Source organism: Oncorhynchus clarkii, chromosome 28 (genome assembly GCF_045791955.1).
Source record: "Oncorhynchus clarkii lewisi isolate Uvic-CL-2024 chromosome 28, UVic_Ocla_1.0, whole genome shotgun sequence".
In the NCBI taxonomy this organism is placed as follows: Eukaryota; Metazoa; Chordata; class Actinopteri; order Salmoniformes; family Salmonidae; genus Oncorhynchus; species Oncorhynchus clarkii.
In genome coordinates this window covers 15,395,805-15,411,124 of record NC_092174.1, presented here as the reverse complement: position 1 = coordinate 15,411,124, position 15,320 = coordinate 15,395,805, and the positions used below count along the sequence as shown (strand labels likewise).

At 42.8% G+C, this 15,320-nt stretch overlaps 1 protein-coding gene across 1 annotated transcript; it reads right to left on the bottom strand.

The window, feature by feature from the left end:
* Positions 1–308: 308 nt before the first annotated feature.
* Positions 309–14,598, bottom strand: LOC139386553 (protein phosphatase 1 regulatory subunit 7). The gene is made up of 10 exons (XM_071132203.1): positions 14,535–14,598; positions 13,665–13,760; positions 10,741–10,796; positions 10,583–10,648; positions 10,284–10,414; positions 8,599–8,761; positions 4,978–5,094; positions 4,641–4,745; positions 2,470–2,556; positions 309–2,309 (listed from the first exon to the last, which is right to left on the bottom strand). Exons 1-10 carry the CDS (start codon positions 14,572–14,574, stop codon positions 2,133–2,135), a joined length of 1,038 nt encoding a protein of 345 aa, XP_070988304.1. The 5' UTR covers positions 14,575–14,598; the 3' UTR covers positions 309–2,132.
* Positions 14,599–15,320: the final 722 nt, after the last annotated feature.

Here is a 15,320-nt window from a genome sequence, read left to right as displayed (position 1 = left end):
TCTGTACTCGCGAGCTTTGCCTGGATGGCTGCGTCACACAGACTTGTGTTGGATTGTGGGTCATGTATTTCATTACCCTATCTCTGGTTTGACTACGTTGGCTGAGTAGCAGGCCGCACCTACCACAGCTCAATGGCCCATATCCTTTCAAGTGAAACAGTTATCTTTTCTTCTCTTCACAGTATTCACAATGGTACAGCAGTTTTAGTCAATACATGTAATCTAATTTATACAGTGCATGCAATAGTAGCTTTCAATCTCTTTACTAATGTCAGTTTAGTGGTGTAAGCATTTGTGGGGGAGACATGTAAATTTAAGTAACTTTATTATTTAGTCTTTTATAATACATTCAGTTCAAGAACAGTCTACCAAGCTTGACTAAAAACAAGGCAAAAAATACAAGTGAGTTGTGTGGCATTGTTTTATGAACCCATCTGAGGGACTGGGACTAGTGGGGCAGATACAAAAGTAATGTATAGAACTGCCAACTTGTCTGGCAAAGGGAGTCAATAGTTGAAATTCTATATATTGCATTTTTATCTGTAACATTCTAAAATGTTGCACCCTCTTGAATAAGCCCCAGTTGTATGGGTCACCTTTCACTCTGCAGGTGGGAATATACATTTTCCCCTAACCACTGATAGGGGGGTCATTACACTATTAAAGTTCAAATCTGATTGGGGGTACAGAAGGGTTAACTGATCCTAGATCTGTGGTTAGGGGCAAATTCTGAGCCCGTTGGTCCATTGATTGGCAATAGTAAGGTCCTGAGCAATGTGGTTAAAAGTAGTTTACACCACAAACACTCCTTCCCTTCCACATACCTTAACTCAGACACACTCCACTGATCCAGGTTAATAGGTCATAAGAGCCTATTTCTGGTCACAAACACAGTTCACTTCTGTTAAACTTTCCCTGTAGGTGACTCCATACATGTATATGCATGGGCTATTGACTTAGAAATATCATAACAGATTGTCATATTTGTCTTTACATTATCTTAAAACATTTGAGGGTCATGGCCTGAAAAGAAAGAAGCGCTGAATACCACCATCACTGAACGTTAGTTGCATTTCACAGCAGCAAGATTGACATATGGATTAACAGCTCAAACTGCAGATTCATTTGAATTAGGATGTTGAGTCAGTCTAAGAGAATTAGATTATTTACAATCAAAAGCAGACGATCTCCTGGGGATGTTTACCGAATGATTACCATTCAAAACAAATATGTTTTTATAAGAAATCAATGAAAAAAAACCCTGGTCTGTTCCTTCGGGTGACAATGCATTCAGAACATTTGCCTTATTGGCCTGAGACAGACCAGTTTCAGATAGAGCACAAAGAGTGCGCTTCTTTGATGTGCCAGGGCGTGAATTAAGTTCAAGCCTTCACTTTGAACAAGACACCACATGCACGAGGCAGTGTCTGTAATGCAGCTGCAATATGCAAGCAGTCCAACATTGTGATGCTCTAAATATCCCTATGGCAAACTAAGTATCATACGGCCACATTATTTGTATTTTTTTAAACACATTTGATCATTTTAAATTCTTTAATATAAAAAAAATAAGACTTTGATATCTGTTGAGTGTAGTAGACCTTCCTAAAAAACCACTCACCCCCCTCTCTGCCAAGTGCAGTGCAATTTCAATAACAAAGAGAAAACAGCCTGCCTTCTTTTTTTTTATCATCCAGACAAAGGCCAATCAGGCAGGGCAATCGTTCCCTACTCCACATGCAAAAGGGAAAGGGAGGAGAGAAGGAGAAAAGAGGGAGGGAGGACAGTGGGGAAAGATAATTGACATCCCTGCAGCCCCCACTCCTACCAGCCCATTTCCAGTCCAATTCTGGGAATAAATTAATAAGCGGTCACACAATAGCATCGGTCAGGTGGTGAGTGTGAGTGAGTGTGTACATGCGTGCACGTGTTTGTGTGTGAGACGTTAAGGAGAAAAGTGATGGTCAGAATGTTATACAAAGGGAACCCTTGTCTGTGTGTATCAGTATGTCTGTGGTGAATTAGTGCAGTGAGCGGAGATCCATTTTGCAGTGGCAGGGGAAGGACGGTGAGTGGGAGGTGGGGGACACTGAGGTGGGGGTACGAGATGTGGCACGGTGGGCGTGGGCCGGTTAGAAGCGGATGAAGGTGGCATCGATCTGGCGTACGGTGGGCAGCGCCAGCATGATCTTCCTGCGGTATTGGGGGTCCTTCTGTAAGGGGTTCCTCTCCAGGTACACCGTCTCCAGGGCCTTGGAGCTCTTCAGCTCATCCAGATCTGACCAGTTCTCTATCTGATTATCATTCATCTGGGAGGGAGGGGGGGGGTGTTAGAGATTTCATATATGACATAAAGAAGTTATCTGCAGCCTTGGACATATCTATTTCTCGAACAACTGACAGTGATCTACTTTAAAAAATGACTCATCCATGCTACATCCCTCCTTTCAATCTCTCCTTCCCTCTTACCCAGAACTCCTGTAGGTCTGTTAAATGGCTGATGTTTTCAATTTTCTTCACCCGGTTGGCTGCGATGTCCAGAGTTGTCAGCTTTTTCTGTATGTGGACAAACAGCATAAATTGAGTCCACTTTAAATATTTTCAAATAGTTGCTATTAAACTAGTGTGCAGACATGTTAAGTCATCATTTTTCAATAACTACAGTTGAAGTCGGAAGTTTAAATGTATTTGGCTAAGGTGTATGTAAACTCAGTTTTTCACAATTCCTGACATTAAATCCTAGTAAAAATTCCCTGTCTTAGGTCAGTTAGGATCACCACTTTATTTTAAGAATGTGAAATGTCAGAATAATGGTAGAGAGAATGAGTTATTTGAGCTTTTATTTATTTCGTCACATTCCCAGTGGATCAGACGTTTATACATACACTCAATTACTATTTGGTAGCATTGCCTTTAAATTGTTGAACTTGGGTCAAATGTTTTGGGTAGCCTTCCACAAGCTTCCCACAATAAGTTGGGTGAATTTTGGCCCATTCCTCCTGACAGAGCTGGTGTAACTGAGTCAGGTTTATAGGCCTCCTTGCTCACACACTTTTTCAGTTCTACCCCCCAAAAATATGGGATTGAGGTCAGGGCTTTGTGATGGCCACTCCAATACCTTGACCTTGTTGTCCTTAAGCCAGTTTGCCAGAACTTTGGAAGTATGCTTGGGGTTATTGTCCATTTGGAAGACCCATTTGCAACCAAGCTTTAACTTCCTGACTGATGTCTTGAGATGTTGCTTCAACATATCCACAACATTTTCCATCCCTCATGATGCCATCTATTTTGTGAAGTGCACCAGTCCCTCCTGCAGCAAAGCACCCCCACAACATGATGCTGCCACCCCTGTGCTTCACGGTTGGGATGGTGTTTTTCGGCTTGTAAGCCTCCACCTTTGTCCTCCAAACATAACGATGGTCATTATGACCAAACAGTTCTATTTTTGTTTCATCAGACCAGAGGACATTTCTCCAAAAACGATGATCTTTGTCCCCATGCGCAGTTGCAAACCGTAGTCTGGCTTTTTAAAATGGTTGTTTCCTCCAGCATCTTCACAACGTCCTTTGCTGTTGTTCTGGGATTGATTTGCACTTTTCGCACCAAAGTACGTTCATCTCTAGGAGACAGAACGCGTCTCCTTCCTGAGCGGTGTGACGGCTGCGTGGTCCCATGGTGTTTATACTTACGTACTATTGTTTGTACAGATGAATGTGGTACCTTCAGGCATTTGGAAATTGCTCCCAAGGATGAACCAGGCTTGTGGAGGTCTACCATTTGTTTTCTGAGGCCTTGGCTGATTTCTTTAGATTTTCACATGATGTCAAGCAAAGAGGCACTGAGTTTGAAGGTAGGTCTTGAAATACATCCACAGGTACACCTCCAATGGACTCAAATGATGTCAATTAGCCTATCAGAAGCTTCTAAAGCCATGACATTTTCTGGAATTTTCCAAGCTGTTTCAAGATACAGTCAACTTAGTGTATGTTAACTACTGACCCACTGGAATTGTTATACAGTGGATTATAAAATGAAATAATCTGTCTGTAGACAATTGTTGTAAAAATGACTTGTGTCATGCACAAAGTAGATGTCCTAACCGACTTGCCAAAACTATAGTTTGTTAACAAGAAACGCGTGGAGTGGTTAAAACGAGTTTTAATGACTCCAACCTAAATGTATGTAAACTTCCGACTTCAACATGTTAAAGAAAAATAAATGAACTAGGCAAGTGAGTAAAGAACACATTATTATTTACAATGACGCCTACAACGGCCAAACAGACTGCGCTGGGCCAATTGGGTGTCCCATAGGGCGGCGCACAATCACGCCCATTTGCGATACAGCCTGGATTCAAACCAGGGTGTCTATAATGACCCCTCTAGCACTGAGATGCAGTGCCTTAGACACCTCCATGTAAATCGGACATGATTATTTTTTAGATAAAACATATCTTTTTTAAAGTACATTGTATAATCTACCTGCAGTGAAGCCGCTAAACATTTACATAAAGTCATCTAGCAGACTCCCACCACATTACTTCATTAGGGATCCATAAATATTGCATTCCTGCTCTAATTTTATTGGTCGCCATGGCAACGTGCATGGCCCTACAGTTGTGCAGGTTGCAGTTGACTCACGTTGTTCTCCAGGCCCTCGATGACCTCGATGCCATTGTGACTCAGGTAGAGCTCCTTCAGGTTGACCAGACCCTGCAGACCCTCCATCTTGGTGATGCGGTTACTCTGGAGGAAAGACGACAACACAACATCCACTTGTCTTCAATATTGTACCGTCTTCACGAGTAGATGTACTGCTACTGAATAGGGTCACTAAACACAAGCATTTGCGTGTTAGAAATGCTGCAGTCTATGACTCGTTGTCCCACTGAACACAAAACTGAAGACTGAGGAAGTGGCAGACACTGTTAAGCCACTGTGTGTGTGTGTGTGTGTGTGTGTGTGTGTGTGTGTGTACCTGGATGCTAAGGACTGTCAGATTGTGTAGGCCCTCCAGATGCTGAAACTGCGTGATCTTGTTGGTGCCCAGAAACAGACTCGTCAAGGAGGACAGCGAGTCCAAATTCTCAATTACCTGGAAACACGCAAAAAGCCACACACACACACGTTAGATCAATCAATGACTCTTTCTGTTCCAAGTGGCTGCCAATTGAGAGACGTGCAGACTTGGAGTAAGCAGAGCATAAGTGTAAAAAACATTAACACCTTCCTAATATTGAGCTGCACACCACCTCAGAACAGCCTCAATTCATCTGGGTATGGACTCTACAAGGTGTCGAAAGTGTCCCACAGGGACGCTGGCACATGTTGACTCCAAATGCTTCCCACAATTGTGTCAAGTTGGCTGAATGTCCTTTAGGTGGTGGACCATTCTTGATACACACGGCAAACTGTTGAGAGTGAGAAACCCAACAGCATTGCAGATCTTGACACAAACTGGTGCGCAGGGCACCTACTACCATACCCCATTCAAAGGCAACTATCTCTTGTGGTCTTGCCCATTCACCCTCCGAATTGTACACAAACAATTCATGTCTCAAATTGTCACAAGGCTTAAAAATCCTTCTTCAACCCATCTCCTCCCTTTGTCTACACTGATTAAAGGGGATTTAATTAGTGACACCCCTAGAGACTTTTTCCACATTGTAACTTAACAAAGTAGGATTAAATTATCTACAAAATACTCTGTCAAAGTGAAAGATTTATAAAATGTAAATAAAAGTCTAAATAAAAATATCTTGATTAGATAAGTATTCAACCCCGAGTCAATACATGGAATCACCTTGGGCAGCGATTACAGCTGCGAGTCTTTCTGGTTAAGTCTTAAAGCTTTGCACACCTGGATTGTACAATATTTGCAGATAATTTTTTACAATTCTTCAAGGTCTGTCAAGTTGGTTGTTGAAGTCTTGCCATAGATTTAAGCCGGTTTAAGTCAACATTTTAACTAGGGCACTCAGGAACATTCAATGTTGGTTTGGGAAGCAACTCCAATTTATTAGGTACACCCATTTAGTACCGTGTCGGACCCTTTGCCGCAAGATCAGCCCGGAATACGTCGGGACACGGAGTTCAAATCATTGTTCAATTGCTATCAAGGGACTTAACTTGTGCCAGGAAAACATTCCACACACCCATTCACCACAGCCACGAGCCTGTACCGTTGACAACAGGCAGGATGGGTCCATGGACTCATGCTGCTTACGCCAAAACTTGACTCTCGCATCTGCATGTCGCAAAACAAACCGGGATTTGTCTTTCCACTCAAATTGTCCAGTGTTGGTGATCGCGCACCCACTGGAGCCGCGATGTTTCTTCTTGTTTTTAGCTGACAGGAGTTGAACCCGGTGTGGTCGTAACAGCCCATCCATGACAAGGTTCAACAAGTTGTGCAAGCCAAGATGCCGTTCTACACACCACTGTTTGCCCACAGGACCGCCGCTGACTGAATGTTTGCGTTGCACTATTCTCGGCAAACCCTCGACATTGTCGTGCATGAAAAGCCCAGGAGGGCGGCCGTTTGAGATACTGGATCCGGCGGGCCTGGCACCGATGATCATACCACGTTCAAAGTCGCTTAGGTCATTTGTTTTGCCAATTCTAACGTTCGATTGCAAGCCATGGCCACGTGACTATAGGAGCAATCAATTTTCGTGAACAAGGTGGTGTACCGAATAAAAACAGCCCACATTGTAAATTTGGCCATGTGTTTTAGGCTATTGTCCTGCTGAAAAGGTGAATTAATCGCCCAGTGTCTGTTGGAAAGCAGACTGAACCAAGGTTTTCCTCTATGATTTTGCCTGTGCTTAGCTCTATTCCATTGCTTTTTATCATAAAACACTCCCCAATCCTTGCCGATGACATGCATACCCATAACATGATGCAGCCACCACAATTGAACATTAAGAGTGGAGCTAAGGGATTTACCCCAAACATGACACTTTGTATTCAGGACATGAAGTTAATTTCTTTGCCACATTTCTTGCAGTTTAGTGCCTTACTGTAAAAAGGATGCATGTTTTAGAATATTTCTATTCTGTACAGGCTTCATATCACAGCCATTAAACTCTGTTTTGGCCTCATGGTGAAATCCCTGAGCGGTTTCCTTCCGTTCCGGCAACTGAGTTAGGAAGGATGCCATCCGAAGTGTAATTAATAACTTACATGCTTTTTTTGTAAAAGCTTAACAAGTCACATAATAAGTAGCATGGACTGTGTGCAATAAGTGTTTTACATGATTTGACTACCTCATCTCTGTACCCCACACATACAGATAATGGTAAGGTCCCTCAGTCGAGCAGTGAAATTCAACCAAAGACCAGGGAGGTTTTCCAATGACTCACAACATTGCACACATTGAACGTCCCGTTCAGCATGTTGAAGTTATTCATTACACTTTGGATTGTGAATCAATACACCCAGTCACTACAAAGATACAGGTGTCCTTCCTAACTCAGTTGCAGGAGAGGAAGGAAACCGCTCAGGGATTTCACCATGAGGCCAATGGTCACTTTAAAACAGTTAGAATTTAATGGCTTTGATAAGAGAAAAATGAAGGACAGATCAACAACATTGTACTTACTCCACAATACTAACCTAATTGACAGAGTAAAAAGAATGAAGCAGAATAAAACATTCAAAAACATGCATTCTGTTTGCAATAAGGCACTAAAGTAAAACTGCAAAGAATATGGCAATTTTTTAAACTTTATGTCCTGAATACAAAGCGCTATGTTTGGGGCAAATCCACAACACATCACTGAGTACCACGCTTCATATTCAATCCCACCGCTGTCAATTGTTTTGGGGTGGCAGGTAGCCTAGTGGTTAGAGCATTGGGCCAGTAACCAAAAGTTTGCTAGATCGAATCCCCGAGCTGACAAGGTACAAATCTGTCGCTCTGCCCCTGAACAAGGCAGTTAACCCACTGTTCCCGGGTAGGCCGTCATTGTAAATTAGAATTTGTTCTTAACGGACTTGCCTATTTAAATAAAAAGGTTAAATCAAATAAAAATATAGATTTTAAGATATATTTTGAAGCATGGTGGTGGCTGCATTATGGGTATGCTTGTCATTGGCAAGGACTAGGGAGTTTATGATAAAATAAACAATAGGGCTAAGCACAGGCAAACTTCAGTCTGCTTTCCAACTGACACTGGGAGATGAGTTCACCTTTCAGCAGGACAACCTAAAATACAAGGCCAAATATACACTGAATGACAACATTGAATGTTCCTGAGTGGCCTAGTTACAGTTGCAGAAAGAATGGACAGAGAGAAGCAGGTGAGTAATGGCTGGTAGCGGTTGCGGCGGGAAGATCACAGCTGTCACATGATTATTGGATGAGGCACTCATTGTGATAGGACATCACACTGTGTTTGATATTATATTTGTAGAACACAGAGATGCATTCTGTGCTTAGTCAATGATTTTGATGACAGAACAAACAGTATTTTGTTTCTTCAAAACTGCGAATATCGCCAAAAAGCAAGGAGTTTGCATCTCTGCATACAAATTCTAAGCATATGTAATTGGTCGCACAAGCCCTGTAACCCCTGACCCTTGGCCTCTGTCTCACCCGGATGCGGTTAGAGCCCAGCTCCAGCATCTCCAGGCCGGTGAGATGGTCCAAATTGGCGATGTGGCTTATCTTGTTGTGCAGCAGGAATAGCTTCTTCAGCCCCGTCAGACGCTCCAGACCCTCCACCTTCCTCAGAAGATTGAAGGACACGTCCAGCTGGCTGGAGAGCAGAGTCAAAATAAATGCAGGTTTAATTCAACTTTACTGAGAGGAAACATTTTGTGCAAAATAGCACATGGAGTAACAAAGTGAATTCAGTTCTGTCAGTGTAACTGAGGAGAGGACACTTAATGGTTAGTAAAAGCTGGTCAGAGGCAACCGCAAGGTCAGCTGATAGGAAGGTAAACACTGGTGTGTATTTGGAATTTGGACAAACCTACATTGTAGAATAATAGTGAAGACACCAGAACTATGAAATAACACATATTGAATCATGTACTAACCTAACAAGTGTTAAACAAATCAGAATATATTTGAGATTCTTCAAAGTAGCCACCCTTTGCCTTGATGACAGCTTTAAAACAATCTTTGCATTCTCTCAACCAGTTTCATGAGGGATGCTTTTCCAACTGTCTTGAAGGAGTTCCCACATATGCTGAGCACTTGTTGGCTGATTTTCCTTCACTCTGCAGTCCAACTCATCCCAAACCATCTCAATTGGGTTGAGGTCAGGTCATCTTATGCAGCACTCCATCACTGTCCTTTTTGGTCAAATAGTCCTTACACACCCTGGAGGTGTATTTTGGGTCATTGTTTCACTAAACGCAAACCAAATGGGATGTATCGCTGCAGAATGCTGTGGTAGCCATGCTGGTTAAGTGTGCTTTGAATTCTAAATAAATCTCAGACAGTGTCACCACAAAAATCACCCCACACCATCACACCTCCTCGATGTTTCACGGTGGGAACCACACAAGATCATCCGTTCACATGGGGGTTAGAACCAAAAATCTCTAATTTGGACTCATCAGACCAAAGGACAGATTTCCACTGGTCTAATGTCCATTGCTCATGTTTCTTGGCCCAAGCAAGTCTCTTCTTCTTGGTGTCCTTTAGTAGTGGTTTCTTTGCATCAATTGGACTATGAAGGCCTGATTCACGCAGTCTGTCTGTTACTTGAACTCTGAAGAATTTATTTGGGCTGCAATTTCTGAGGAACTTATCCTCTGCAGCAGAGGTAACTCTGAGTCTTCCTTTCCTGTGGCGGTCCTTCATCATAGCGCTTGATGGTTTTTGCGACTGCAACTGAAGAAAATTTCAAAGTTCTTGAAATTTTCAAGATTGAACGACCATGTCTTAAAGTAATGATGGACTGTCGTTTCTCTTTGCTTATTTGAGCTGTTCTTGGCATAATATAGACTTGGTATTTTACCAAATAGAACCATCTTCTGTATACCCCCCCCTACCATGTCACAACACAACCGATTGGCTCAAACGCATTAAGGAAAGAAATTCGACAAATTAACAAGGAACTGTTAATTGAAATGCATTCCAGGTGACTACCTCATTAAGCGGATTTAGAGAATGCCAAGAGGGTGCAAAGCTGTCATCAAGGCAAAGGGTGGCCATTTTGATTTCTTCAGTGTTATTCTACAATGTAGAAAATAGTACAAATAAAGAAAAACCCTGGAATGAGTAGGTGTGTCCACACTTTTGACTGGTACAGTATGGGTCAGACTCACTCCAGTTCTGTGAGGGTCTGCAGGTTCTCAAGTTTGCGGATTTGGTTGTCGTAGAGATCCAGCTCCTTCAGAGTCACTAACGTCTCCAGGTTCTCAATGTTTTTGATCAGGTTCTGCCTTAGAGAGAGCGTCTGGAGACACGCAAACATTCAGCGTTAGTTAATCTAGTCATTCTGTTTGTGCAGACAGTCTCCTTTACCCAAGGGTGATTGTCATCTATGTTTTCTATAAATAGCTATATGATGTTTTTAGAAATCATACTGTATGGGTGAAGGACTGACAGTAGTCAACCTACTGACCTTAGCCTTCCTCAACACCTCCAATCCCTCAATCTTCCCAATCCTACAGTGGACAAGATCAACATCCTGTGAAGAGCGGTATGTGTGTTAGGTAGAGAACTAAATTGGAACACCATTCATAATTGTTATGGCAACACTAATTCCCATCCCTCCATCACCTCTTCCTCTGGGTCCAAGGTTATGGTATCCATATCAACGGGAGACTCCTCTTTAACTGTGTACAAAGAGAAAAGACATTTCAAGACGTGATTTGTAACACAGCATCTAGGCCTAACTAGAGTAGCATGTACTAGCTACAACAGTACAAAATGTTCTCAAATCAAATTGTATTCGTCACATGCGCCTAATACAACAGTTTACTTACAAGCCCCCAACCAACTTTGTAGTTTAAAAAAAAATACAGATAAGATTAAGATGAAAGTAACAACTAATTAAAGTGCAGCAGTAAAACAATAGCGAGTATAGGGGTACCAGATACAGGGGGTACCAGTACAGAGTCAATGTGCGGTGGCATCGGTTAGTTGAGGTAGTATGTACATGTGGGTAGAGTTATTGAAGTGACTATGTATAGATGCAACAGAGTAGAAGCTGTGTAAAGGGGGGGGGTGGGGGAGCAATGCAAAAAGTCTGAGTAGCCATTTGATTAGGTGTTCAGCAGACTTATGGCTTGGGAGTAGAAGCTGTTTAAAAGCATCTTGGACCGAGACTTTGCGCTCCGGTACCACTGCCATGCGGTAGCAGAGAGAACAGTCTATGACGACTAGGGTGGCTGGAGTCTTTGACAATTTTTAGGGCCTTCCTCCAACACCGCCTGGTATAGAGGTCCTGGATGGCAAGAAGCTTGGCCCCAGTGACGGACTGGGCCGTACGCACTACCCTCTGTAGTGCCTTGTGGTCGGAGGCCGAGCAGTTGCCATACTAGGCAGTGATGCTCTCGATGGTGTAGCTGTAGAACCTTTTGAGGATCTGAGGACCCATGCCAAATCTTTTCAGTCTCCTGAGGGTGAAGAGGTGCTGTCGTGCCCTCTTCACGACTGTCTTGGTGTGCTTGGACCATGTTAGTTTGTTAGTGAAGTGGACACCAAGGAAGGAACTTGAAGCGCTCAACCTGCCTCAATACAGCCCTGTCGATGAGAATGGGGGCGTGTTCGGTCCTCTTTTTTCCAGTAGTCCACAATCACCTCCGTTGTCTTGATCATATTGAGGCCAGGTCTCTGACCTCCTCCCTATAGGGCGTCTCGTCGTTGTTTGGGCTTCCCACTGTTGTGTCATCTGCAAATTGAATGGTGTTGGGAGTCGTGCAGTCATGAGTGAACAGGGAGTACAGGAGGGGACAAAACACACACCTGAAGGGCCCCTGTGTTGAGGATCAGCGTGGCAGGATGTGTTACCTACCCTTACCACCTGGGGGCCGCCCGTCAGGAAGTCCAGGATCCAGTTGCATAGGGAGGTGTTTAGTCCCAGGGTCCTTAGCTTATTGATGAGCTTTGAGGGCACTAGTGTTGAACACTGAGCTGTAGTCAATGAATAGCATTCTCACATAGTTGTTCCTTTTGCCCAGATGGGAAAGGGCAGTGTGGAGTGCAATAGAGATTGCGTCATCTGTGGATCTGTTGGGATGGTATGCAAATTGGAGTGGGTCCAGGGTTTCTGGGATAATAGTGTTGATGTGAGCCATGACCAGCCTTTCAAAGCACTTCATGGCTACAGACGTGAGTGCTACGGGTCGGTAGTCATTTAGGGAGGTTAACTTAGTGTTCTTGGGCACAGGCACTATGGTGGTCTGCTTGAAACATGTTGGTATTACAGACTCAGACAGGGAGAAGTTGAACTTGTCAGTGAAATGCGCATGCTTGGAGTACACGTCCTGGTAATCCGCCTGGCCCTGCGGCCTTGTGAATGTTGACCTGTTTAAAGGTCTTACTCACATCGGCTGCGGAGAGTGTAATCGCACAGTCGTCCGGAACAGATGGGGCTCTTATGCATGTTGCAGTGTTATTTGCCTCGAAGCGAGCACAGAAGTTAATCTTGGGCAGGTCGCAGTTGTTCTCAACTGGCCTAACTAGTTAAATAAAGGTGGGGGAAAAAATGTTTAAAAAATAGTTTAGCTTGTCTGGTATGCTCGTGTCACTGGGCAGCTCTCGGCTGTGCTTCCCTTTGTAGTCTGTAATGGTTTGCAAGCCCTGCCACATCCGACGAGCGTCAGAGCCGGTTTAGTACGATACAATCTTAGTCCTGTATTGATGCTTTGCCTGTTTGATGGTTTGTCTGAGGGCATAGCGGGATTTCCTATTAACTTCCGGGTAATTTTTTTATTTCACCTTTATTTAACCAGGTAGGCCAGTTGAGAACAAGTTCTCATTTACAACCGTGACCTGGCTAAGATAAAGCAAAGCGACACAAACAACAGAGTTACACATGGAATAAACAAACGTACAGTCAATAACACAATGGGTTAGAGTCCCGCTCCTTGAAAGCGGCAGCTCTAGTCTTTAGGTCAGTGCTGATGAGGCCTGTAATCCATGGCTTCTGGTTGGGCTATGTACGTACGGCCACTGTGGGGAGGATGTCGTCGATGCACTTACACTTATTGATGAAGCCAATGACTGATATGGTGTACTCCTCAATGCCATTGGAGGAATCCCAGAACATATTCCAGTCTGTACTAGCAAAACAGTCCTGTAGCTTAGCATCTGCTTCATCTGACCACTTTTTATTGATCTAGTCATTGGTGCTTCCTGCTTTCAGTCAGATTCAAATCAAAATATTTTTGTTCAGTTTGTGCCAACTGAGCATGACTTGACACTTTACTTGTGTATAACCTTACCCTGTATACTTGCATAACATAATATTTAATTTGCAGAGCGCATTACCCACATTAAATTCACATAAGGTAGCAAACAAAAACAGCATTGATTCATCAACAAGTAGAAAAAAAGTCACAATACATCAATACATGACCTACTAATGCAAAAGAGACTTTATGCAAATTAAGTGATCAAACATTAATAGCTAGGTTCTCAGTTAAGTTTTAAATTAGGAAATTGAAGCGGCCTCCTTGACATGTACAGGTAGGTCCCACCTGTGGCAGGAGGCTGGTTCAGGTCTACCTCCCCGTTGATGCTCTTCCTCCTGGTCTCATCATCTCCTGACTCCTCTGACTCTCCCTTCCGGTCCACTGCACACAGAACAGATGGGAAGGAACAGCCTGGGTCAGTTCAATGTAGTTTGAACATTATCACAGTTGTAGCCATGGATGAGTCATGAAAACTAAAGCGCCCATGCAGCAGGCTCACATGATCGGAACCGCTTTTCTATGGATGGCTGTCTGCAAACTACTGCTAGCTGATCAGTAGAAGTAGAAACGTATTTATACTTAGCTAAACCTTGTTTTGAAGTTAACTATATACATTAGCTAGTATGGTTATTTTCGTATGTGTCTGTCTGTCTGACAGTTTGAATTAGATGTTGGAAGATATTGAAAGCAACATTTCCACGCTAGGTGACTGGCCAGCAAGGGCCGACCAACCAGCTAGCTAGAGTAGCTTGATAGACCAATCACCATGAGATGTTCCCATTTCAACTACACTCAGTTGCTAGGCTAACTTGCTTTAAGTGGATGAGTCGGTCATTATTTGTTATATAGTTAATGTTAGCTAACTATAAAAAACATAGGAGGATGACATTTACCTAGGTACAGAAAAACCACGTTGGCTAGTACTAGTAGCTAGATAAATGCTAGCGAACGTAAACAACTTATTGAATGACATAGCTAGCTTCTGCCACTGGTGGCTAACAACATTAGCTAGATAGCATGTCCACGGAGGGAAGGGCAAAGTAGCACAACATAACATCCCCTGCAGGGGGGGGTTCAATAATAAATAGTTAAATATATATTTAACCACCCTCATGAAAAACTATTTGTGATGCAATATTTTAAATTGTCACTCACCTTCCATCTCTTGAGGCTCTCCAACAGACAGGGTAGCCATATTTGTTTCCGATAACTCTCCCTTTTTAATCTCCTCAGCCAATCAGGAGGCTGCATGTTTGATGCGGGCTCTGCCTTCAAAAGGGGTGCGTCACTGACCACAATAGACATGTATCCGTTTGTTAGCGATATTCAAGATCACATTTGAATCCCGAAAATAGACCAAATATGAATGTTTAAACTGGAAAATATAAGAACTGCGACACTATCACAAAGAGCAGTTTAATTGCACTTTTTGACCACAGGATGGTGCCAATCACACATATTCCTGCACAACAGCACGCCACAATCACGCCTGCACAAGAGGATATACATATAGCCCTTCAACAAGGGCAGATAAATAAAATAAGAATAGTGTTTAAGGGAAGGTCATCCATAACCAGAAACATACTATAGGTGGATGGTGTATATTTTCAAAACAATGAGTTGATGTACTTCCCTAGTAGGTGTCATGACTTTCCTTTCCTTAATCTGATGAATGTTATTTATCTAATCAACTATGTTTAATTGTTACCAGATTGAAATAATCATGTAACAATTAACTCATTAGGAATTTGGGGCACCATGAGAGCGATTGTTTAAAGAGTTACCTGAATTAAATCACATCCATCAAAGAGTCAAAACAGTTCATCCTAACCTTGTATCATATCATCATTCTGAACAGTCATAATCTCTTGCATCTGCAAAAAAATAAAAAAACAGCACTACACATATTGGTTTAGTTATTTATTTACTAGCTAACTAAAT